Source organism: Amblyomma americanum, chromosome 1 (genome assembly GCF_052857255.1).
Source record: "Amblyomma americanum isolate KBUSLIRL-KWMA chromosome 1, ASM5285725v1, whole genome shotgun sequence".
NCBI classification, from domain to species: domain Eukaryota; kingdom Metazoa; phylum Arthropoda; class Arachnida; order Ixodida; family Ixodidae; genus Amblyomma; species Amblyomma americanum.
In genome coordinates this window covers 484,874,011-484,899,341 of record NC_135497.1, presented here as the reverse complement: position 1 = coordinate 484,899,341, position 25,331 = coordinate 484,874,011, and the positions used below count along the sequence as shown (strand labels likewise).

The 25,331-nt window shown below is 46.1% G+C and overlaps 1 protein-coding gene across 1 annotated transcript in view; it reads left to right on the top strand.

Moving 5' to 3' along the window:
• The window catches only part of Mink (Mitotic spindle and nuclear protein), a 258,962-nt gene extending 238,969 nt beyond the window's left edge, over positions 1–19,993 (top strand). The window contains exon 2 of the mRNA XM_077660470.1: positions 19,474–19,993. Within this exon, the coding sequence (XP_077516596.1) occupies positions 19,474–19,993 (520 nt within the window). The remainder of the gene's footprint in view (positions 1–19,473) is intronic.
• The last annotated feature ends 5,338 nt before the right edge of the window (positions 19,994–25,331 follow it).

The window sequence follows — 25,331 nt, the reverse complement described above, 5'->3', positions numbered from 1 at the left end:
CCGCGGCAGTTTCATGCATAATACTGTTTACAATACAGTAAGCAATTTATTTACATGAAGAATTCTGAAATTTGCGCAGAGCTGTACACTGTTATCCCACACCGCAGAACAGATTCTCTGAAAGCTCTAAAAGCCATTTTCCGCTGCCTGATTGGGCAGGTGAACCTTAACTTGTGCGGCTAGGCTGACACAGTTCAAAGACGATTGACATCATGCTTGATATGTGGAGCCTATGACAAATGTTGATCGAAATAAAGCACAAGGTATTTCACAGAAGATGAGAATGGCAAACGCTCACTTTGATATCGACTACACCCAGCTTTATGCAGAACAATAGTTTCACTGAAGGTTACATTTTTGTGACACTTCTTAACACACATCTTTTTGCTTTTAATCAGGCATATTTGGCTTGAAGCAAACCATTCTGTTACGTTACAAACGTCTGCTTGTAGCAAATCGTGGCATGTTCAGTGGATTGATGGGGCAAGAGTAGTGCTGTGTCGTCTGCGTACTTAATAGTTTGGATTTTAGTGAGAGCTTACTTAGGCCATTAGTATACATACTGAATAATAAAGGGCGAAGTATTGATCGCTGTTAGACCTCATACAGGGCTTGGACAAAATCACTGTATTGATTTTTATCATGACTGTTTGAAGGTGACTCGAAAAATAGTTCTCCACGAAAGTGATAGGGTCATCTAAATCTAACCTTGTCAGATTTGTCAGAATCGTATGATAAACAGTGCCAAAACTTAATTCAGGTCTAAAAAAAGGACGGAGAGAATTTTAAGTCTGATAAGATATACTGGCTAAAGAAAACTTTTTAAGAATAGCTCTGCCTGAAACTAACCTGGCTCACTTTGTTTTATCACAGTTCTGTTTTGCAGATCAGAAAATCTGGATTCATTACTGAGCAGAATTATTCAAATTGCAAAAATACAACAGTAAGTAAATAAGAATAGCTCTAATTGGCTCGGTGGCATGCAGTACTCCACTTAAAACAAACTGAAATGTAACAATAATTGATAAATTTCACACTACTCATTCGTCAGGTGCGTTTACTATTCATGACTGATCCACTTTTTATGAAACACCACCGCTCAATTGTATCCTGCACCCCCCAAGTGAACGGTGCCGGAAAGCTTTGTGGCAGTCGCGGATACATTTTCTGTGTTTTCGGTGGCGCCCTCAAAGCTTTTTCGTGCGGACACTTTCTTCCTCCTCTCTACCAAGAACCGTGTAAGTTTGATGGCTGGGAGTCTTTCATCTTCATCCGAAGACGCCAACTCTGCTGTAACCTGGTCTCTACGCAGCTTTTACCTGGCAGCTTCACAAGACGCTAACAACCAAAGCATGAACCAAAGCACAGTGCATCAATATAAGCCTCTGAAACGTTCAGGCATGATTTCAGGTCACTAAGCCCCGCAAGAGACTATTAACGGTTTTTTCAATGGTTTTGACAATAACCTGAAAATATTATCCCCGACAAACGTAGCAAGAAGCGGGAAACACAGCCGTTTACTACGGCTACGCTTGCCGAACCGCCGCGCTCATTCGAGACGGAAGACGTTCAGCCACGCGCTGGGAGACAGGTTCGGCCACCAGGTGGCGGCGGCAGAATGCCAGCAGTGTGGCATTGCCCCCCTTCTTTTCAAGAAGCATCGACTCGATGCCGCACGCGAGGGGAAAAAGAAACGTAAGGCGGAAGGTAGCAGCGCCAGTGTCTTCGCAGAAAGGAGCTAACGGGAGTAATATGGCTTCATTCGCGCCACGTGCACTACATCGGACGTCGGTTGTCGAGACGACCGGACAGTTCCATGAGGGAGCAGCTCGTAGGTCACCGCGCTGAGGCGGCGTAACACCTGGTATGGACCAAAGTAACGGCGAAGAAGCTTCTCAGAGCGCCCTCGCAAACGGATCGGGGTCCATACCCAGACCGCACCGGGTGTATAAATCACCTCCCTGCGGCGGAGGTTGTAGCGCTCGGCGTCGCGCCGTTGGCACCGGATTCGCTGTCGAGAAACTTGGCGAGCGGCTCCGGCGTCACGAACAAATTGTTCAGCGTCCACGACAGAAGAGGGAGTAGGATCAGGAAGAAGTATGGCGTCCAGCATGGTCAAGGCTTCGCGACCGTGCACCAAATGGAACGGAGTGAAGCGTGTCGTTTCGTAGAGCGCAGTGTTGTATGCGAACGTGATGTAAGGCAGTATCCGGTCTCAGTTCGCATGGTCATCGTCGACATACATAGCAAGCATATCGGCAATTGTCTTGTTAAGCCGCTAAGTGAGTCCATTTGTTTTCGGATGGTAAGCTGTAGTCTTGCGATGGCTGGTGCCACTGAGTCGAAGTACCTCGCTCGTAAGTGCCGACGTAAACGCGGTGCCCTTGTCAGTTAATACGACTGTTGGGGCTCCGTGACGAAGCACAATGTTGTGAATGAAAAATTGTGCAACTTCGGTGGTGGTGCCATGGGGAAGGAAGGGCCTTGGTCTCACAGTAGTGGCTGAGATAGTCAGTGGCAACAGCAATATATCGGTTACCCATGGAAGACTCCGGAAATGGACCGAGTAAGTCCATGCCGACCTGTTGAAATGGGGGGCGCGGGGGATCGATAGGCTGCAGGAGCCCGGCTGGTTTAGTCGTCGGCGTCTTCCGGCGCTGACACTCACGACAGGCTCGGACGTAGCGGTGGACAACTGCAGCAAGCCTGGGCCAGTAGTACTTGTGGCGTATGCGTGCTAACGTGCGGGAAAACCCGAGGTGGCCTGAGGGAAGGTCGTCGTGGCACGCACGTAGAACTTCGTCACGAAGCGTTGTAGGCACTACAAGCAGGCTCCTTGTACTTGTTTTCACGACGGGGGCTCTGCGAAAGGTAGCGGATAGACGTTGGTGCGCGATACTCGGGACAAGGAAGATTAGGGCAGCTGCGGCACGTCGACAGGTAATCCTCGATTTTGCGTGGGCGTTCACAATTGCGTGGGCATGGGGCCTTCCTATGGAAACCGCAAGGCCAGCTCAGCAATAAGGGCACTGCCGCAACATATGGCCAGCCTCGCCGCAGTGACAACAAAGGGGCCGGTGGTTAGGCGCTCGGCACAAGTCACTCTTCCGGAGTGTGCTTCGGCGAGCAGAGGGACACGAGAGGGGCTCGGATGAAACGCAGGTGAGTTGGCGCTGAAAGAGCTAAGGCCGCCGTTCTGTCGGAGTACCGACGCGTACGTCTGGGGAAAGGCCGCCGGTGGTAGGGCAGCAGGCGCAAGCGGTTGAGCGACCGCCTGCATCACTTCGTCTCGAATAACTTCCGCTAACCACAGAAACTGCGTCGTCGGCGGCTGTGCAGACACATGCAGCTGGCGCAGCTCTTCTCTCTTGGGAGCTTCCTCAGGGTGTCGGCTGGAGTCAGACGCAAAGACGGCTGGGGACAAGGTGTTCGCGTCGCGGTTGTAGTAGCGAGCGCGTTGTTGCACGGTGTTTTCGGCGGTAGTCGCCCCTGCGAAATATTCCACAGCGGTGCCAGGTGGGTTACGCACAAGCCCAGCGAATAGTTCTTACTTGATGCCACGCTTCAGGTGGCGCAATTTCTTTTCCTCGGGCATGTTCGGATCCGCCCTTTTGAACAGGAGGGTCATGTCTTCCTAGTACATCAAAACGCTCTCATTCGGTTGCTGGTTCCTAGACTGCAGCGCAGACTGGGCTCGTTCCCGACGGTCATTGTTGCCGTAGGTCGCCAGAAGCTGGCTACAGAAGCGGTCCCAAGAAGGTATTGTTATCGTGTGGTTTTCATACCTTGTCCGCGCCGAGTCGTTGACAGCGAAGTAAAGATTTTGGAGATTCCACTCCGTATCCCAGCCGTTGTACCCGGCTACGCGTTTAAGCTGGTCGAGCCAGTCTTCCGCGCCCCGACAGCATGCCGCCGTGCCGCATGCAATCCGCCCTGTGCATGCTGCCTGGAGGTCTGGTCGTAGTGGATAAGGGCCCGAACTCTGGTCACTAACCTCGGAGTCGGCGGCTCGCAGTGCGGTGGATCGGAGTCAAATACTCGTTCATGGACAGCCTTCGGGGCGTAGGAATCGGAATTTACCCCGCACCTCAATTAGGAAGTGTACCGAAGGCTTGCGACAGTTTCGCTGGGACAAGACGAGAAGCACAGCGTAGAAGGTGCAAAATGGCTGACTCTCTCACATGCGCACTTTGTCCTCTTCGTCCGCTATACCATGGGCGCGCGGCAATATCCATACAGTAAGATCACCATAAAAAGACCACTCAGTATTGATATTGTGTCTGCAAATCGACATTGGCAAGTACTATTGGCGGACAAACTCTTAATAGTCATGATTACGTGGGACCCTAACGCAGACTGGCTCAGTGGAACGCAGGTCATAAAAGAAAGCGCTGAACCGAATCATCGAACACTGGCGGAGGACAAGACTTTGTTTATAAAGCAAAGCGCAATTTGAGGTTTTGTCTGATGAAAGTACGCAACTCTTGAAGTGAAGTGGATGGTGGGAACTCGCCGACTGCACTCAGTTTTGCAGGATCGGGAAGAACGCTTTTTTAGAGACGACGTGGTCCATGATGTTAAGCCGTCGGGCAGCGAAGCAGCACTTCAAGTTGAGTTGCCAGCCGGCGTCGGTCAAACATTGCAGGACACGCTCAAGGCGGACCAGGTGGGACCAAACATCTCTAGAAAACAGGACATCGCTCAAGTAACAGACACGTGTGCCACTTGAATCCGCTGAGAATTGTGTCCATCATGAGCTCGAATGTGGCCGGTGCATTTCACAAGCCGAACGGCATGACATAAACTCGTAGAGGCCGTCGGGAATAACAAAGGCCCTCGTTTGCAGGTCAGCAGCAGTCATGGGCACCCGCCAATAGCCGGAGCGCCGGACCAGTGAGGAAAAGAATTCCGCCTCTTGCAGGCCGTCGAGGGTGCCGTGAATGTCGGGAAGTGTATGCACATCACAGCGGGTAATCTCTTCAGCCCACAGTGATTAATGCAAAAGCGGATGGATCTTTGCTTCTTCGCGAGGACAACGGAAGACTCCCACGTACAATAGGAAGGCTGGATGACGCTTCACTCAAGCGTGGCCTCCACTTCTTTGTTAATGACGTTGCGTTCAGGGGCCGACACGCGAGATGGGCGCTGGTGCAAAGGGGCATGCGCGCCAGTGTCGATGCAGTGAGTGACGACGGATGAGTGGCCAAAAGAGTTGTGCGAGAAGTCGAAGGACGGACGAAAACGCTGAAGTAATGCAAGGAACTGAGCGCGTTGGGCTGGCGAAAGGTTGCCATCTATAGATGGGGAAAAGCAAAGGGTGCCTTGGGTTTGCGCAGCAGTTGGTGAATCGATGGCGTCTATCTGGAGTGGGGTAGGACATCTCCCAGGCATTCGCCATGGGGAAGTGTTTAGTGGTAAGAAAAGGGGTTCGTGACGTAAATTGAGCTGTGGGCATCGCATATAGCCAGAAGAGCGAACGAAAGGAGGAAACAGTGACGGGCAGCAGCATCAGTCAGAGTGAAGAGAACAGTCGAAAGCTCAACCACAGGCGCACAAGAGGGGGACCAGGGCTGGAGGGCAAAACGTCGGCGACTGCGCCTGGATGGTGTGTCGAATCGTGGGACCCAGGGATGCGCAGGGCGGCCAGACACAGGCTGGAGCGACAATTGGCGGTCCGTCTTTTCCTGGATAAAGGCTTTGATCTCGAAAGCAGTCAGGCCGGGTCAGAAACTAGACAGAAAACTGTCAGCGCAGGAGGCGACGTCGAGCACGCCGGAACGGCGACTAGAACACCTCTGCTTCTTGAGGACGTCGTAGCTTCGGCAAAACTTGATAACATCCACGACTCTTTGTGGATGCTTGGCAAGCAGCATCCGGAACGCGTCGTCAGGGGTCCCGTTCGACATGTTTATCGGCCTCAGACATGGATTGGTTGAGGCGCTTGCGCAGGCCGACATCATCTATATAACTGTTGAAATTTTCGCTGGGGTGCTGAACGTGAGCCCGGATGCGTTGTTCGGCGCGCAGTTTGCGAGCACCTGGGCGTTCGAATGCCTCCAAGAAACTGGTCTTGAAGGAAGACCAAGTAGGCAACTCGGCTCCGTCGGTAAGATAAAACAGGACGTTTCCGAGTTGGTTTCATCGTCCCACTTGTAGGCGCTGACGCGCTCGTACAACAACCAGTCGTCGACATCGTGGTCTTCAGCGCAACTGAAGACGCTGGTATCGAGCTGCCGGAGCCCGCCGGAACAGAGGATGGTAGCACAGGGATGAGGGCTCTCTGGCTGGTGACTTCGGGCCTACGGATGTCGGATGTGAAGTGCAGCCACGGAGCTCCAGGATGAGAGGAGAAACCTACAGCAGCCTCCACCAAATGTATAGTGGGTTCTCTCTGAGCAGAACCTACGTCGTTTTGCAAAGGTTGCAAACGTTCAGGCCAAGCGTTCGGGTTACGAACGAGCTTCACACTACGCGATCGGCGTCGTCTTTCACACATAGTGCTCAACAGAGTGAGGGAGTGTCCCTGGTGCGCTACAATGCCATACCTCTTGGTTTATTCTTATTTCTTTGAGGCCTTGGTTAGCGGGATAACGAATAAATAAATAACTTATTTTTTTATATGCCTTCAAATTTTTAGCTGTAGCCAAGTTCGAATGCTATATATAAGTAATTTCTTAGTAAAATTTTGTCCTGTTTCTGCGCTTCTTAACTTTGTTCCGTCCGTTTGGATCCCATGTGCTGAACAAATATTGCAACAGTTTGTCCTCCCCTGTTATGTGAATGCACTCTTTTCTGATGCAAGGCTTAAGAGAATTTTTGGAATTTTTAACAAAAAGCAGAGGGACTACTGTTAGCAAACAATTGTATGTGGGTTCATAAATTCGTTATGGATGACAGCGGAGTTAAATCTCCAAACGTTTTTTCAATTTATTTTCAATATACCGCTCCAAAAATTTTTTAATATACATTTGTTCATGCTTTGTTTTTTTCCATAGGACTTCAGTTTCTGCATCATGCTCTGCGAAGGGCAATTTTGTAAACATGTAGTCGGTTGGTGGTCACTTAATGTTGCAGTCCAATCGCCTGCGGAAGCCTGAAGATCGTCAAATTTTGAAGAAACGAATAAAGCATTCGTACTTATTTTAATATGGGTTCCTCTTTGTATTGTATTGTCACAACAATTTGAGGTGAGTACAGATTCGATATGACATGCTGTTGAGTGGCTTAACAGATGAATATTATAGTCCCCTCCTGAAATGAGAGTCACATCGTTTTTATTTGTGTACCATAGCAGCCTTCCTAAGCACGCAAAAAATGTTCTCCCTCTAAAGAGATCTGGAAAAGAGATAAATCATATCTTGATCTGTTGACAAAAGCTTGTTGTCGTCAATCCAATCCCAGATCTCTCCTTCTCCCAACAGCCGAAATATCTCTCAATCACCATACGGTCCCCTCTCTTACGACCGTATGGTTACAGGCTACAACACCTTAGGCTAGAAAGACGATATTTCTCACCGCCACACAAACAACTGTCCTCCTGAGTTTCCATTGACTAGAGGAGACAAACACATATCCAAGTCTTCACATTTTACACAAGCTCAGACCGATACAGTACCCAAGTTACTGTTCTTGGTGCAGGGCACGCTCCACGCTCTGCCATACACCATGGGAATGCCAGGACAAAACAGGGAAAAAAGTTAATAGTACCACACCCGACACACGACCAGTGGAGGAGACCCTGACAAGCGACAAACTGGATCAGCAAGCCTGGACAATCCAGCTAGTGCGCAAGTCGGCTGCCGCCAGCGGAGCCCTGGACTCTTGGCCCCTACCATCCGGCTCCTGCGAATTAATCAACATAATAAAAGTATTTTCCCCTCTCTGTCTCTCTCAACAACTTCTTACCATCTTACCCCAAGAAGTCTTCTCGGGCCCGCTTGAAAGAAGTCGTTTTACTTTAGTTTCATTCACAGCAGTGTCAAATTATTTTAGCCCTTCTTTGGCACATTAAGGTCTCATTATAAAGGCTTAGGCTCGATAACGTTTTCGTTTTCTCGGGGTTTGGTGGAAAGAGCGGCTATAGGATAAAACTTGTTATTGAAAGGTGTTCTTACGTGGTAATTATACCACCGTACACAATAAACGCGAAGACAGATGTGGTCCTAGGGGAACGCTTTAGTAGGCTGATTTGTGTCAACAAGGACTGAACGGTGGCGATAGCTACAAGCGTGCTTGGAGGTTGTCTTTGGACAGGTCCACCACGCTTTAGGCCGCAGCGAGTTTAAATACAGCATGAAATTTCCTAAATAATGAGGATGGAAGAAGGGCAGTCATCTCGAATAGGCTATTAACAGCAGCTCATCATTATGATTTATCGAGAGCGCTCTGATTCCTTATTGAATTACAAGCAAAGTGATAAAACCACGTGTCACCGCCGATTACACGAAAACGTAGAGGTTAGAAAGCGAAACAACGCTTCGAAAAAATTCTCGCCATTGCCGTGACTACCATTTGTGAAGTGCCAACGTACCGTGTGCACCGGCGGGCGTGCGGAGTCCCAGAATCCTGCAGGCTGTTACGGGTGATCGTGCGCGCTTTGCAGACCGGCATCCCTTACTGTTGCCCAAGTAGGGTTCCGCGGACGGGTTTCTCCCTCTATGAGAAAGCAGCCAGAGTGTATGAGAATGATTCCAAAAAACTCTCGTTCTCCCCACTCTCGTTCGAATTCTTCTGACGTAATTCCAAGAGCCCATTTTCCTCCAGACCCGCCTATATCTTTCCTTCGTATCTGAGTGGAGTCTTTTGGGTCTCACCTCGCGGAAAGAGAGCACGACAGGGAGAGAGCACAAACATGGTGTTTTTGTTTGATATCATTCTCTCTTGTGTTATTGTTATCCATAGGCGTATGAAATTTCTTTTCCGCTCTCTTTTAGTATATTCATATGTTATTTCATGTCATCATGTAAATGAAGCCACGTAAAGTTATCTTCGTTTTTAAAGAGTAAGAGGGCTGCCCTAAAATATGTATTGAGGTTTACTGTAACTTAGGGCCATCTAGGCACAATTTTGATGCCTGCGCAATGCAAAACGCCTTTCCAATGAAATTTCAATGAAAAGTTAAATTAGTAATGCAACGAAATTGTCTGCATGGTGCTAGGATAGGAGGTGGGCTAAACCTTCGAAGCGCGCTTTAAACAGTGCAAAGAATGTGATATGTAAACTAATACTGAGACAGTTAAGCTTCTCGGCGGTCATTGTTGCGGTGTTCGTTTCCCCTTGTTTATTGTCCATAAGGCTGTCCTCCTCAAGCACACCCATGCAACTGAAACGCGTTAAAAACAAGAAGTACTTATACTTACTGAAGAATGAACGCTCCTTCTGCTTTCGCTATCGAAATCTAAAATTTATTTCTTCTTCGCGCAAGCAAATCACCCCTGTTAGCATTCTGCTGATGATGACAGTATATGCTAGTAGAGCACTCTTTTAACCTGCGTCATAATGCTGCGTAATAACAGTTTTACTGCCTGAAGGAATACCTTCACCGAAAAGCACTGCGCTAACGAGACACGGACGGCGAAGAGGCAAAGACGCACACAAACACAGACTAACAAGTTTACTACGTGAAGGAATTTGATCCCGCTATTCCTTTACGTAAGCTCTTTAGCCTGCGTTTGTGTGCGGCTTAGCTCTTCGCCGTAAATCATAAATGACATGTTCTCAAACTTGAATAACCCGTCTCGCGTCGTGAAACCAATTTACTCGCGGTCTCCCGTGAAGACATTGATCGGCCTGCACCGGCTCTTGAGGACTATCGAGAAGTACTGGACGAGATAAGTCGATCGAGGATACCATCAACCACTGGTAGGGGACGACGTCCTGCTTTGTAATCCTGTTTAGTCTGCAGTGATCTGCGCGGAATGGCATACTTCGGCCTTTATTTTTCATAGGGACGATGTTGCTACCCAAGGGCTCTTAGAAGGCTGGGTGACGTCATCACGAAAGATTTTAACGCCACTGAGTTGAGGGTAGAGTTTTCTAAAAAAATTCGTCGTCGTTGTCCCTGTTGTAAGCAATGTATCCCTGGAGAAGCAACCTAGGTTGGCCGGCCAGGACTTTTTGGAACCATCGCCTGCATCCCGGATTTCCATAAAACGGTCCACGGTGCCAGGTGGCTGTTAAATTAATGATTGGGCGTGAGAGGAACAGCAACCAGGGCCTAACAGGCTCCACCGGCGGCAACACTTGCCTTCCATGGCAGTGGCACGTGGCTAAACCGCTGCACCACTGCACCTGGAGTGGAACCAGGACTCCGAGGTGTCTATGAGCGTAAAGTGGGTGATGACGAATTTAACATGCATGGGCATTAACGCTATCGCATCATAACATTAAGGAGGAGCTTAAGTATTCCCTTCAATTTTCTCCATTAGGTCCCAGGTGGCTTGGCGTTCTCACTTTACCCACTCTAGAGTTTTACTAAAAGGTCGGGTTCGTTGGTCGTTTGCAATGCGATGATTGTAATCGATCTTTGCCGGGCCTTTAACGAGGACAAACAACAGTTCCTTCAACTCCCAATTAGACCGCAGATTTTACTTGTATGCACTGGACAGCGCTGGGTTAATGTCGAAAGTAATAAGTGGTTAGCTTTGGGTAGATGGCTTTCTTGCTGAATAGTCGCAGACAAGAAAGGCGCCTGAGAAATTGCACAGTTGCCCAGGAAACCAATCATCGTGTCTGTGCTTAGGTGTCTGTGTTCTTAAGTAAAATGTGTCGCCAGTAGCTCAGCTTGATCATTCCTTAAACTGGAGATTCCTCCTCCGATGCAAATTCGTCGGCCTATAAGTAACTGCGTGCTTCCTTTGATGACATCGTGGATATTGTTTCAGTCGCTGATCCCCACGAAGACCGTGACCTTTGGTCGAGGCGGGATGCTCAGTTTCTTTTGAAGTACGCTGATGGCGGCTTCGCCTTCAAGGTTAGTGGGTATGAAGTGTGGCCTCGTCTGTCGAAAATGTCAGGAACTTTTTCTGAAGGACAGTGATCGCTAGATGTTTAAACAAGACGTCCAAGCCTAAGATCACGTTTTAGGAGCATTGCTAAAGGAATGTGAAGGCAGCAAGATAAGTGTGTCCTGTGACCGCTGCTCATGTGGTGCATCTACCAGGCGACGAAACAAGGCAAAATCGAAAGCTGCTTATCTGTGGAACCTCCAAAGTGCGCGTCGCTTTTTTGAGTATAGCCGCATCATGTTTGTGATTAGCCATAACAGAGCAGTTCGTTCTTTTGCACATCAAAAAAGGTACTGTGCGCGCATAACTAGTCATTTAAAAGGCCGATGGCTCGTGGCGCCTCCTTGCAAGTTGGCCTACTAATATTTCTATATTTCGGTTTCTTGCCGGGCAACGGTGTCCTTTTCAAGAAAGGTCGCATCCGTCGTGCACCTTCTTTCTGTGCGCCTCTGTTGTATTGGAAGCGGCACGTTCAATCCGCGTGATCGATGGAGGATCTTCCGCCACGTTACAGGCAAGCAACCTCATCTCCAAAGATTGCTTTCTTCACTTTCCAACACGGGGCTTGGAGATCTTCCATGGAAAGTCTCTACCTCTGCTTTTAAAACCCACTTCGCTCTCTCTCTCATCATTACTCGCTTTGCCATGCATTACAATTACAATTCCAAATCCCACACTCCATGGAAATGGATGACCGATCGAAACACGCAGGCGCGGAGGGTGTTCTCGTGGCACCTGCTTCACTCATGAACTGGTCCGAAATCGGGCCCCCTAGGGGAGGTGGGTGCATGTATCGTCATCTACCTGTTGCGCGCTGCCACGCGCCGCACTTTACTTGGGCTATCGTACACCCAGTTGTTGCGTGGCATGTTAAAATTGGCTGCGCTGCTGGTTAACAATGGCAACCGCAGCGCTGGCCCAATGTATGGAGAAGAGAGAACATTTTTCATGGCTTTATTGACACATGTATCCTATCTTTCGCGTTGCTTTCAGTCAAAAAAAGATATTTCTCGAAATACACTGCACGTCTACGTTTCAGCATTCCGTACAATGCAGATGTCTGTCGACGTACCAGAAATGTAGCGTTTATCTTAAACGGCGCAACTGACATTTTTAGTACATTCTTTCGTGCATCTTCACGCAATGCATATGCAATCGCTCCTGCATAATTTTCACGCAGTACAAAATGATCAGTCCGTGCACAGTGAGTGTACCCAATTTATTACATGCATGGTGTACCTTACAATCATAGACAATTGCAGAAAATGGTTTAGTATTTTTGCAAACGCATGAAAGCAAACCATTATCACGCAATGGCCATCACTGTCCATGCTTATATATGCGACACCAATAAAATTCAGTTAACATACAGTTGCATAGACGGTTCCCACGATGTGTCGACTATTGCGGACCAAACCCGATGACTGCTTTGTCGACAGCAGTGACTAAATCGTTTTTCATTATGCATGGCGCCAATATGAGCGATGGCTCCCGAAAAAGCGAGCGCATATAGTGGTTCCCGTCGTATCCGTGCAGGTCTCGCTGCGCTCCTTGAAGTTTCGGTAGGCATTAGCACAAAAAGGAACACCAACATAGTTATCGCAGCACCGACATCACTAACACATGAAGGAACAGGACGTAAAAGTGTTTGGCACTGGCGCCGCAAAGCAGGCAACTGCGCCCAAGATAACGCGACTGACTCAGTTTGCGAAACAGACGCAAACGAGGCGTGGAGATCGCAACGGCCGTGCGGGTCAGAAATTCATAAGGGATAGAAACTGAGAGAGAGAGAGAGAGAGAAAGCAGAAACCATTTTTCCTTTCAGAACGTTCTTGTGATTAGATCTTGTTCTTTACTACAGATGCTAACGCCAATTCATCCTTCATTTACGCTCACAGTGGATGGTGTATTGAGTTACGGCTTCAGTTGAGGTTTTTCAATTAGCCGGTACGGAAGTAGCTAGCAATTTCTTCCCCCTGCCTACGCATTTTCCCAGCATTAAGTTTTCTGTTAAGCACAGTTCCTAATGTCTGCGTTCTCAAAAGCAAAGTTGACTGACAATACAGAGAATGTGGCAGAAAAATATACGCCATGGACATTTTATAGAGCAGTAATCCCATGCTTTCATTACACCCAGATTCTCAGAATTATATGCGACTGCCTGCGTGTGTGTATCAGTTCTTTTCTTTCGCTCAGAACAAAGCAGTGATAATGCATGTACACCGAAAAAAAAACAATGCCAAAGAACAATTAGCACAACATATATGAATCCCGGAAATTGCAAGACCAGCACTCCATGCTTATTTTATCATGTTCCATATCATGGCTGGGTTTTGTTTTTTGTCTAGGAAGCAGCGCAGTATTCAGATAACAGGAAGACATGGGATAATCATAGCCGGCTGCTTGCGACAAAAACCGAGTTGACTACCCCGCATCCATCTTCAACCATGTGCAGCAAGCAGAATGCAACTTGTAGCCTAAGTTTCAGAGTGCAAAACGAATTATATTCGTTTATTGAGATTATATCGAACCCCTTCAAAAATCCCATTTTTCAATATAAGATATGAAAAACAAGGAACCCAAGTGAACGTTGCTGGTAGTGTCCTGTTACGTGTGTAGGCTTCGTTTTCTATGAAACTATTCTGCAGGACTGGCCAGAAAAAAGTTTTTAAAGGAGAGAAGTGGAAACTCTGTTTTCTTAATGTTATTAAATGTTATTTGCCTTGTCTCAAGATTCAAGTCACCTGGCTACGCATCTGTAAGCCATATGGCTACCACACTGTCATTCGCATTTTCTATGCACAAAGGCTTCTCTCATAATTGCCAAAAATTTATTTTTATGCGTACTGAAAGCGAATTGTATTTGACTGGCCTAATATTAGGCTAGTCAAAGAGTGTTACCGACATCACTGGACTACAAACATAGGTGTCACCACTTCGCGCACTTTTGCGTGAGCTCCCAGACACCATTATAGCGTGTGGGGGTAACGGTCTCGGTCACAAGGGAGATGCCTTCGACTCAGCGTGGCAAGCTCACCCGGAGACCAGCTGCCAAGTGACAAGGGGGTTGGTCGTTCGGTGCCCAGCTTTCACCGGTCGCAAGCCAGAGATTGGGTCGGAGGCAAAGGTTCACTATACAAAACAAAGTTTATACAGCCAAGAGACGATACAGAGAATTTCAAAATCACTCGTACGAGCACATACAAAGTGTTTCACAATTACAATGTAACGCATGCAAAGTCTCAATAGAGAGAGATACAATTTAACAAAATACCTGCACGTAAAGGTCGTTAACACACAGAGAGACAAATAATGAAAACACAATTTCTTCACCGGGCACTGCGACAGTCCGACGACTTGAGGAGCACGACGGGGCCGATCTGCAGACTGGCGTAGTACGTTGCCTCGCTGGTCCTTGGCTGCTCGAGTGGTTTTCTCCCTGGAGTCGAGGGGGCGCGCTTCTCGGAAGCTTAAACGGCGGCTCAGGCTAACAGACAGCGGTTGCAGCCCCTCATTCATAGGCGCTGACCGCGTCTGTTCTTCGCGCCAAGGCAGGTGCGCACATACACGCAGCTTCAACCGCACAAACTCCTTCTTGCGTCGGGCGCGCGACCCCATTGGTCGAGCGCGGAAACCACCTTCTAGAAGAATCTAGGTCATTCGCGGCACGCTGAGTCATCGGCGCCAGAGCGAAGGGGGGAGGGTATCACTTTGGTGCGCACAAAGTTACCCCCTTTCCATCGAAAACAAGCAAAAACTTCTCCAACATTCGAGAAAAATCGACGCCGCGCCTGTCTATGTTTCCTTGGGCGCCGCTCCGGATAGCTGAGTGGAAAGTTACGCAACCCCCGGGGTTCTTTTCCCGCTGTTTTTTTGTAGTATTTTACCACGCGCGGGCGCGATTGCTTACGCGCAGCGCCGGTTTTTTCGAAGATGCGCCGAATTTTGTGACAATAGGTCCACAGCAAGTGCTAAATGTTCATTCGGTGACTGGTCAAGTGTTAGTTAATTCGTAGTTCTGGTTGAAATGAAGAATACTATCTAGGCCACTCCACCAAATATGTTTGCCAACTTTGTACTTCTTGCGCAGCAGTACACACTCCAACCTAACGCCTGCAGGTGCTTTTAAGACATCCTTTTCCTTCCCGCCTCCACATTAACAAAACCACATACACCACCCCGACGTCCTTAAGGCACATAACAGCAACGGTCATGCCCAGTGAAAGTCATTACCGTACTACGCAGAATGCCAGGAGGATCAGTTTTATCACACCTTGTTCAACCTAGGAATGACAATGCCCAGTGAAAGTGGTCACTGTACTATGCAGAATGCCAGAAGGATCAGTTTTATCACAGCTTGTTCATTCTATCATTCCTGCTTAAGCAATGCAATAGCTCTTTCCAAATCCTGTCACTATCATGATGATACTTCTCGGGTGTACAACGGAACCAAGGTGCTAGTATATATGTCGCCATTCAAGTTCACAAAAGCATTTCGGCAAATTGTAGGGTTTTAAAACGGGAAAGTTTATTTCCTGCTTTTCTGCAGATTGGGAATGAAGTGAGAAGACCTGATGTGTGGTATTCATGTACTGAAGGAGCTTAACAGACATATTAGATGTAACAAGTAGGATTAAGGTGCAATAACTGCAAGCTGCAACGCATTTATTTGTGTTTTAATTTTACTTCCAACCTAAAGAAAAACTTCCCTAATTGTTTTTTTCTTCCTGCGACAAATACCTTTTCAAGTGGTGATCATTACTTCCAGGCATAGAAGGAATGATATATATGAATGGAAAAAATGTTTTGCTTTATAGTCCATCAGCAGCTAAGGTTATCATACGTAAGCTGCTACCAAGATTAAAAATGTCTGTTTATTGCTCCAAAAGGTTTAGAAGCCTCCAAAAAGGTCCCAGTTTAAAACATTTCTATTGTCTCCAAAGAGTAGGCTCCGGTGGAAATGGTGTGTGTTCGTCGCAAAACTGTGAAATGAAAAACTCGTGAGAGTGACAGGTTCACGAAACACAACCCCGTGGTTGCGCACATTCCGCTACTAACAGTCGGCGACGTGTAGTGAATATGATAGATGCACTGATATCAGCGAACAACAACAGAAGGTACAGAAAAGCTACCGAATTTTACACAATTCATGTGCAAACAGTATAAACATGACTCGTTTTGAATGCAAAGCAAGAGTTGGAAAAGACAGTGAGGTACTAAGAAACGCAGATACACATTCATGCACTCGTCAGCCGCAGAGGGTTGTCACTTTTTTTCTCTCGCATCTAACCCTTTTATGAGCATGGCTACTGGGCCTTAGGCAGGAATGGTAATTACCTTCTAGATTCACTGTTAACAATGCCCCACATCCTCTGGAATTCATTGAATATCCAGCCAATAAATCAACACACACTCCTGCTGATGCAATACTGTGTTTGAGCCTATTAAGGAATCTGCCACTTTGGCCTACATAAAAACTCTTACGGCTGCCTTATTTCAGCATGGGTAACAACTTGGAAACAAACAGAATTTAGTGGCCCTAAAAAGGGAATACCTAACAAGTCTGTACAAAAAGGTCATTTCAACTGATGTTAAAAAGTTTATTACACGGAGGAGAAAAACATTCAATCTTAGATTGTTGGAAGTTTAGCACTTCTCCTAGAGCTAGGAATCTAGGAATGTCTCTCCCAAAGGCTCAGTATTTATGAATTATCCTTCAAATAAAAAATACGGGACTAGTGAAATTCGTTTAATAAGAAACAAGCACTTCAGGATTCCGATGTGCATATTTCTCAGTTACAGCATGAAGTCTTAACCAAATTTCTCTTCGCAATACGGTCCTATGGAAGTGCTCCTTTCATAGTATGAGGGCTCACAGAACTTACTACAGCATTTAACAGCCTTCAGTGAAGTAAATAAAGAATTACTAAATGCCTTGCTAGCACTAATGTTATTTGCCACTTGCTATGGTCAGATATTCATACAGGCCTCTCAGGAGCAGAGGCGAACAATTTAGAAGAAACGATTTGGCATGGGTTGTGCACTGGATAACAAAACAACAATCAGCAGTAAGTTCTGCTCACAAACATTTATTTCTTATGCACACCTCTTCCATGCATCAACAGTAGAAGCCCAGGCAAAAATATGGGGCTACATTTCAGTTCATCATGCGCCTCTTCGTTTCCACCTTGTGAATTTGAATATCCGTAGCCGTCAGTCCCAGCTTGTCACTCAACACGAAGGTCAATTCTTCCTTGAACATTGCCAGGAGAGTATTTTTGACGACAGTGGCTATCTAAAGTGTTGCTTCGACCTGGGCAAAAGACATCCACTTTTACCTCTGATACCACAGCACTGAAAACAGTGGTGTAAACAATTTAGACTTCATTGACAACTTCTAGAAATTGTATGTTGGTGCCAAAAATGCATTATGTCACATTTATGTATGTGGTAACTAACGTCCCGAAGCGATACATGTGCTATGAGGGACACTGTGGTGGAGTGGTTTCTTTTCATTTCACCTGCTGGAACTCAATCCCAAGATCTTGGGATAAGCAGCCAACTGCAAAAGCCAGTGAGCCACCATGGTATGTGCATACTGCCAGTGAGCCAAAGCCAATATAATTTAAAGGTGGTCTTTACTGGTACCGACAGCAGCAATAGAATACTCATGTAGTACTCAGCTAACTCTGTCCTTTTGGAAACTGTACTGGAATATTAGAACATGAGAGTCTACATCACCTTTGAGTAATGATATTTGTGTTGACCGCGCTGCTACTAGAGTTAACAAAACATTACGTTATTATTTTCTATGTTAATACTGCACAGTTCAAAAGATATTTTGTGTAAAAACTACATCAGCTGATGTATTGAATATGTATTTGTTTGCAGTATGAGAACTCTCATTAGCTGGCGACAGAAGCAACCGTGAACGAAAACTTGGGACCCACAGCAGCAATAGAATACTCATGTAGTACTCAGCTAACTCTGTCCTTTTGGAAACTGTACTGGAATATTAGAACATGAGAGTCTACATCACGTTTGAGTAATGATATTTGTGTTGACCGCGCTGCTACTAGAGTTAACAAAACATTACGTTATTATTTTCTATGTTAATACTGCACAATTCAAAAGATATTTTGTGTAAAAACTACATCAGCTGATGTATTGAATATGTATTTGTTTGCAGTATGAGAACTCTCATCAGCTGGCGACAGAAGCAACCGTGAACGAAAACTTGGGACCGACAGCAGCAATAGAATACTCATGTAGTACTCAGCTAACTCTGTCCTTTTGGAAACTGTACTGGAATATTAGAACATGAGAGTCTACATCACCTTTGAGTAATGATATTTGTGTTGACCGCGCTGCTACTAGAGTTAACAAAACATTACGTTATTATTTTCTATGTTAATATTGCACAGTTCAAAAGATATTTTGTGTAAAAACTACATCAGCTGATGTATTGAATATGTATTTGTTTGCAGTATGAGAACTCTCATCAGCTGGCGACAGAAGCAACCGTGAACGAAAACTTGGGAACTCCAGTTAAGCTCGAATCACTACAGCTATACAGGGAAAGAAATGATTGAAATTATATCAGAATTTACCACAAGAAAACTGGTGCCGCTTGTCGGACCTATATCTTCCAGCCACATTACGTTGTGACCGTGTATATAACGTGCACAAGTGCAAATGCAACAATGTTAATCAGTCATTCTTTTTTTTTCATTTTGCCAGTGGGAATCGTTCGCCTTCACATGTTACTTATGATTCATAATTGTGCATTTATGACCGCACTGCTAGTACTTTATGCAACGTCTTCATGTCACTATTACCTGCGTGCTCCTCCCCATCACTGCAATGCCGTTGAACAGTGTAGGTATGCTATTAAATGAGTAAATGTCGCGCATTAATGCTTTGTTGTGCTCAATGACACAACTGAAAGCAGTTTTCATGAAATTTCCCAACCAGCAGCACGTGTCATTATTTTCATGAAAATGGCATTGCAGATTGAGAGCAATGAAATTCGACTAACTCACAATCCACAATATGTTCTACGCGCAAATCCAACACAAATGGGCGTGCACAGTTTAGAGGCGTATGTTTCCCTCACCTGTGGCACCCAAATTAGCTGCTAGGATGCTACAGACAGTGCAAAAACCTCCAAGATTCAGAAAACTAGCTACTGATCTCGACTGGATTGCGACTCAAGAACTCTGAACTGTAGCAGCGGAATTCAAAGTGCAGTGGTCGCCTCTGCAGCTACACCTTCACACAAGCAGTGTGCTCCATTCCCGGTGGATGTTTCAGACGACGCTTGCGTTTCCTCCGCCGTGCATTGCCCGTGCGCTGTAATCAAGAGTAGCAAATGGGATTCTAGGGGCTGCCAAGGGTGCACACTTGATTCAAGATCTGTTCTACAACCACGTTCAGCATGCTGAAAAATCTTACCTCTTCCTTCCAGGATTTCCCCAAGGAACGCAGGCCACCACATGGATTCGCTACCTGAAGGACGAAAGCCAGATAAAGAAGCGCCACAAGGAAACCACACGCCGGGCACTACGCGCACCAGGCGGCCTTCAAAGGTCAAAAAACCACCCAACTTCGCTCGACTGCATGAGCTGGAGTTCAAAAAGATGAAATCAATAACTGACATGCCAATGCGGCGCAAGCTACCGGAAAGTACGAAGACCATGCCGGCCAGGAAATCAGCCCTGGGCTCTGCTCGCGTAACTGCCTCGCCAGGCAACGAGGCCAGTGGCACCAGGCCTCCCTCAGGGGGCACCATTTCTGAAAAGCCTGTTCCAATGAATATGGAGCCGAGTGGCGAGCCGCCCAAGAAGGCTACGCCACTGCGAGCCGATGTGGCCGACCATATGTGCAAGCGGCGGGAGCAGCGACGCAACGAACTAAGCACAGTTCGCGCAGATGGGCGTTCTGACGTAGTCAACGCGAAAAGGGGAAAATTTCCACACTTGAAGTGATTTTTTTTTCAAGTTGGTTCATTATGAATTAAATTAAATGTGGTTTTTCTCGCTGCTATATTACTTGCCTGTTTTAATATTTTAAAAAGTAGGTTTAGAAAATATCCGTGCAGCGTGCGTGGCATTACTTTTCTAAATCTCCTGCTGCAGCTACCGCTTGTATCTTCTTTGTGCTGTTAAAGGAGTGTAGACATGAAATATTGGTTCCACTTTTTCTACTTGAAATTATGCATACCACCTTTGCATATATGTATCACCATGTATACTAATGTGTCAATGCGTAAATACTTTATAACTCAATTTCTCATCCCATGCAATATCACTTTTGATTTCAGCAGCTGAACGATGCCAATATGGCTGAAAGCATTTCGAAGCTGTCCTTACCAGTGCGTCGGATAACCGATAGTATTGATTTTGCAAGCAAAAATCTTGATTTTGAGAATAAAGTTTGTTTAGCTGCAGTTATTCAGATGTGAATTTTTGCTTTGATCCATTTATTTTCAGGATAAAGGCTGCCATTATAAAATGTATTAAGCATATATATTGTTTTTACTGTTCATGAATATCCTTTAACTGTCCATGCGTGTCACATCAGGAATTTATTTTGCACAAATACAGTTCCGGCCAGTGCATGCAAAGCCCCATAGTAATACATAAAGTTTTCAGAACCTTACTAGCGCAGTCTGCACGCTTGAGGTTTGTCACTGCAGCCCATGTTGGTGATCAATGACACGTTCCATACATGTATCATGCGTTTGTTCGGGTTGCATCAAAATGAAAAACCCTTATTCATAAAAGCCCGTGCGGCAAGGAGACCCGAGGGCATTTTTGTTATACTAGCCTGCGCTACACTTCGCACAAGATTGTGTAGACGAGTGGGCAGTGAGGCTAAAGCTGCAGCATAGGAGCTGCAGTAGTCTGTACGAGCATCTGTCATCAGAGGGAAATCGCGCGCTTTCTTCGAGAGCAGACGATTACCTCTGGGCTCTCGGAGCAAAGTGCCAACACGTAAGATGAAATGAAAGGTTCTAAGGACGATTACGATAGTGCCTAATGCGAAATTTGAGCGCAGCTCTGTAGGTGTCTCCGGCTCTGAAGGCTCATTGTTTTTCATTGCTGGATCGCCGGCACGTCTCTCGACGATATTAGTTCGATAGCAGTAATAGGTAATGAAGACGACCATGCGCAATGCACAACGCGAGAGTGTGTTGCAGTTCAACACGAGGCGTGATCGGCTGGGCGATAGTCTTGTTCAGTGAAGAAAAGAAAAGCGGCGTTAGCCCAATGCTATCGCACAGTATCCAGCGTCGTCGGTATGTGCCATGTCACGAAGGCAACAACAACAACGAGTAGCCAGCGAAGCAGATCTATTCGTGGCGCCTTAGTTTCGAATCCCAGTCGCGGCTATATTTATTTATTTATTATTTGTCCCGGTTAGACCAACGGCGGCAACGCGGCTGAACCAACGAACGGTGTATAAGAGCTGCGCTCTAAAAATATTGACCAAAACAGTTTTCCGATGCGCTTATGAGGGTACAGAAAGGAAATCCTTAATTTAACTTCGAGCTGCACGATTAGGAGTTTGTCCACTATCCCGTGGGCAGGTTGTGTTGACGCCGCAAGGTAACGTGAACTATGTGGCCCACCAGCCTCCTAGGGTGTTCTCTACGGCCCACCTGTCAGAGTCATGCGCATGATTATTCGCTCACAACGCCGACGCCGACAGCAAATTTTCTGGCGAACGGAGCATTTAACGCTGTCTCTTTAAAAAATAAAAGCGTAAAGTTATGTGGTCGGGCCGGAAGGCAGGATTTGTTCCACAAAACAGCTGGGTCCCACAAAAAAATCCGAAAATGAGAGAAGTAGCGGCTGACTTATCGTGGCTGTTAGGTGCACTAGCACTCGATATTCACTTTCCAGTGTTCGGATTCATGGTTAGGAGATTGATAATGGGTTAATGCTCATATGTTCGGAATTATTCATTTTCTACGTCACATTCACAGATACCTGGGAGTCCGCATACAACTCCTGGCGCAGAGGTGCAGCAGTTGAGCGATGTGCCAATTCCTAGCGATGGTATGTTCTGCCATCGGTGGTGCTTGTGAGGCCCAGCTTGCTTCTCATGAGCAACCTCTCGCGACCAATAATTAATCAAGCCGCCATCTCCTACGGTTTGCAGTTTGCTTAAAACCCGGTGGGCAGGCTGCCGCTTTAGCTATGGTTGAAAAATATATTGCAAGACTATAAGGCGACATGAACAAATGCATGTTTCTGGCTATTGTTTGGGGCAAATTCAACTACTTTTTATTCTTCCTAATTCCATAACTGACCAAAACAATTACCAACTTCGCAATCAACGATGTTTGGAAAGAACTTCCAATCAAAAAGTTGCACTACGGTCCGAAAAACGTTCGACTAAACAGTTTATAACTTCGCATCGCATGCGTATTAGTTTTTTTCTGCTCACTGCAGATGCCGCGAAAACCGCCAAAAATACCATGTTTTTTGTGTAAATGTTATGGGTCAAAGCCAGGCAATAAAGAAAAAAAACTCCCGCTTGCGAGCCGCGATTGCAGTGCTCACAAATACTCCGCGTATAAACGAAGAGACCATTTTGCCGGGTGTGTCCCCGCTGAAAAGGTGACAGGGCACCGACGCTGGCGCTGGCTGTGAGATTTACGCCAGCGGTATGCTTCGCTCGCGGCGGTTCATCACCATCATCATCAAATATTGAACCCTTAATGACCCTTTAAAGGGTGTTGAATAAGGTGGAGTGTGGCGATGTACATGTAAGAATACATGAACAAAGTCAAAGAGGTTGAAACAACAAAACAGAAATCTAGTAAAACAGATATATAACCATACAATGAGAGCAATGAGGACAGCAAACAGAATAAGTAAAATCAAATGAGGACCCAGTTAAAACAGCTACAAAAAATGCAATCGAGTATAGCAAGGGAAATAGAAATTAATTGCTCAGGTACATGAAACTAAGAATGACAAAATAAATTCAGACAAATCTAATGCTCAAAGCCAGACAGTAACCGATCTTTGAATCTGACAAGGTCACTTTCCATGACAATAGGATCTGGCAATTCATTCCATTCCTCTATTGCTGTTGGTAAAAATGATTTATTAAAAGCAGATGTTCATCCAGGCAGGCTCTGTACACTTAGGCTATTGAGTAATTGTAGAGGTGAACGTGCTGGTGGGTGAAGAAGAGTTTTGGCGCAGGGGCGTGAAGTGATAGAGTATCGTGGGGAAGAGGCATAGTCGTGATATTCGGCGAAAGACCAATGAGGGAAGATTCAGTGACGATTTTATACCGCCGATATTGATTTTGTAGTCGTACTTTGTAGTTACCAAGCGAGCAGCACGGTTCTCTACAGGTTCTAAAGAATTGATCAGGTAAGTCTGATGCGGACACCAAATTGCGCATGCTTATCCTAGCTAAATCGTACGAAGGTTTCATATTCCAGTTTACGGACGAAAGGGGGGGGGGGGGGGGAAGCAACGACAATGTTCTAATAAAGCCTAGTGTTTTAGAGCTCACAGCGACCAGTTTAATACGTTCGGACCAATTTAAATACTTGAGAATAAGACTCCGAGGTAAAGAGACGTTTGTACTTGTGAGATAGAAGGATTTTGGTGTAGGCCAGTTGGTATGACATCATGAAGAGCAAAACCGCAAAACAAAACGGGACTGAGGCAGGCGACAACACAGGGCGGTAACACCGCCCTGTGTTGTCGCCTGCCTCAGCCCCGTCCTGTTTTGCGGTTTTGCTTTTCATGATGTACTTGTGAGATATTGATTGAATTTTAAGGGTACACGTGGGTAATGTTAGAGCGTTTGCGCGAAACTTGCATTTGCTTGCATGTTGAAATATTGAGCTGCACCAGCTACTCATTACACCAGTCATCTATTAAAATTAAGTCATCCTGAAGTATGCTGTGGTCTATTTGAGATGAAGTTTAACGGCAGAGGACACAGTCATCTGCGAAGAGACGTATTGTGAAATGCCACAGGGGAGGTTGTTAATATAGATGAGAAAACGAAGCGGGCCAAGGACTGAGCGCTGTGGAACGCCAGAAAGAACCGTGGTTGAGGCTGAAGGATGCCCTCCGATTACGTTGTATTGAAAGCGGCCAGTGAGGAAGCATTTAATACATGATAAGATTAACGGATCCAGGCTGAGAGAAGAATGTTTACAGATGGGTCGCAAATGAGGAACATGATCAAAAGCTTTATAAATGTCTAAGAATATAACGTCAGTTTGAAAAAATGAATCAAGGTATAAATGAAGATCAGCGGTGAATTCAAAAAGCTGCGATTCACAAGAAAGACCAGAGCGGAAACCGTATTGATTAGCGAAGAAGAATGCGTTGTTATCAAGGTGTAGGACAACTTGAGAATAAATGACGAGTTCTATTAGTTTGCAGGCGATGCACGTTAACTATATTAGGCGACACTTTGAAGGATCAGACCGACCGGTTACCATTTTTAAATACCAAAACTACTTTGCTAATTTTCCATTGTGTCGGAAAAGCACTTTGAGAAGGGACTGACCAAATATTATCGGCAATATACGGCTGGTTGGGAACTTTGGTTGCTTTAAACACTTTGGCAGAAATGCTATCGGGACCGGAGCTACTTGATAACTTCAGCTTTTCGATAAGCTTTTCGATACCTTCCGCAGTGACTGTAATGGACGGCATCTGTGAAAAACTGCTAGCAGGAAACTTGGGAATATTTACTTTGGCTCATGGGTGAAAACTGAAGAAAAGTACAAGTTCATTAGATTGCATCGTTCAACCATCCGCGTTAGAAAGTGATGCGCTGTGCGTATGATGACGAAGCGAGAAGGTATATTCGAAAACTTTGGGTATTTTTGTTCATTATGTGCGGAAGATCTTCGTGGAAGAACTTCTTTGTGGACTCTTTCAGTAGGCTTGTATGGCCTTTGATGCACGTAAAATAATTTTTCCACCTGACGGCTGAGATGGATTGCTTAGCAATGCGAAAAAGGCGTTTTTTCTTATGTAAAATCATTTTAGGGTAATACTGAATCATGGTTTACCTGCATCGCCACGAAAGTGTGTGCAATCGTACGCTACAGCGCCGTATGCTCTCGGAATTGCGTCCGCAGAAATATGAAGCTCCATGCTACCTTCCATTCCTGGACCCAGAAACCTAGGAACACTGAAGTTGTGAAGAGTGGCTACTTCTGCACTCGATTCACACCACATCTTTTTCAAAGATGGTGGCAGTATATCATCCCAATAAAGGTCGGCCTTCCGGAGGTGTAAAAGAATGTTCACTCGTACCAAAAATGGCGAA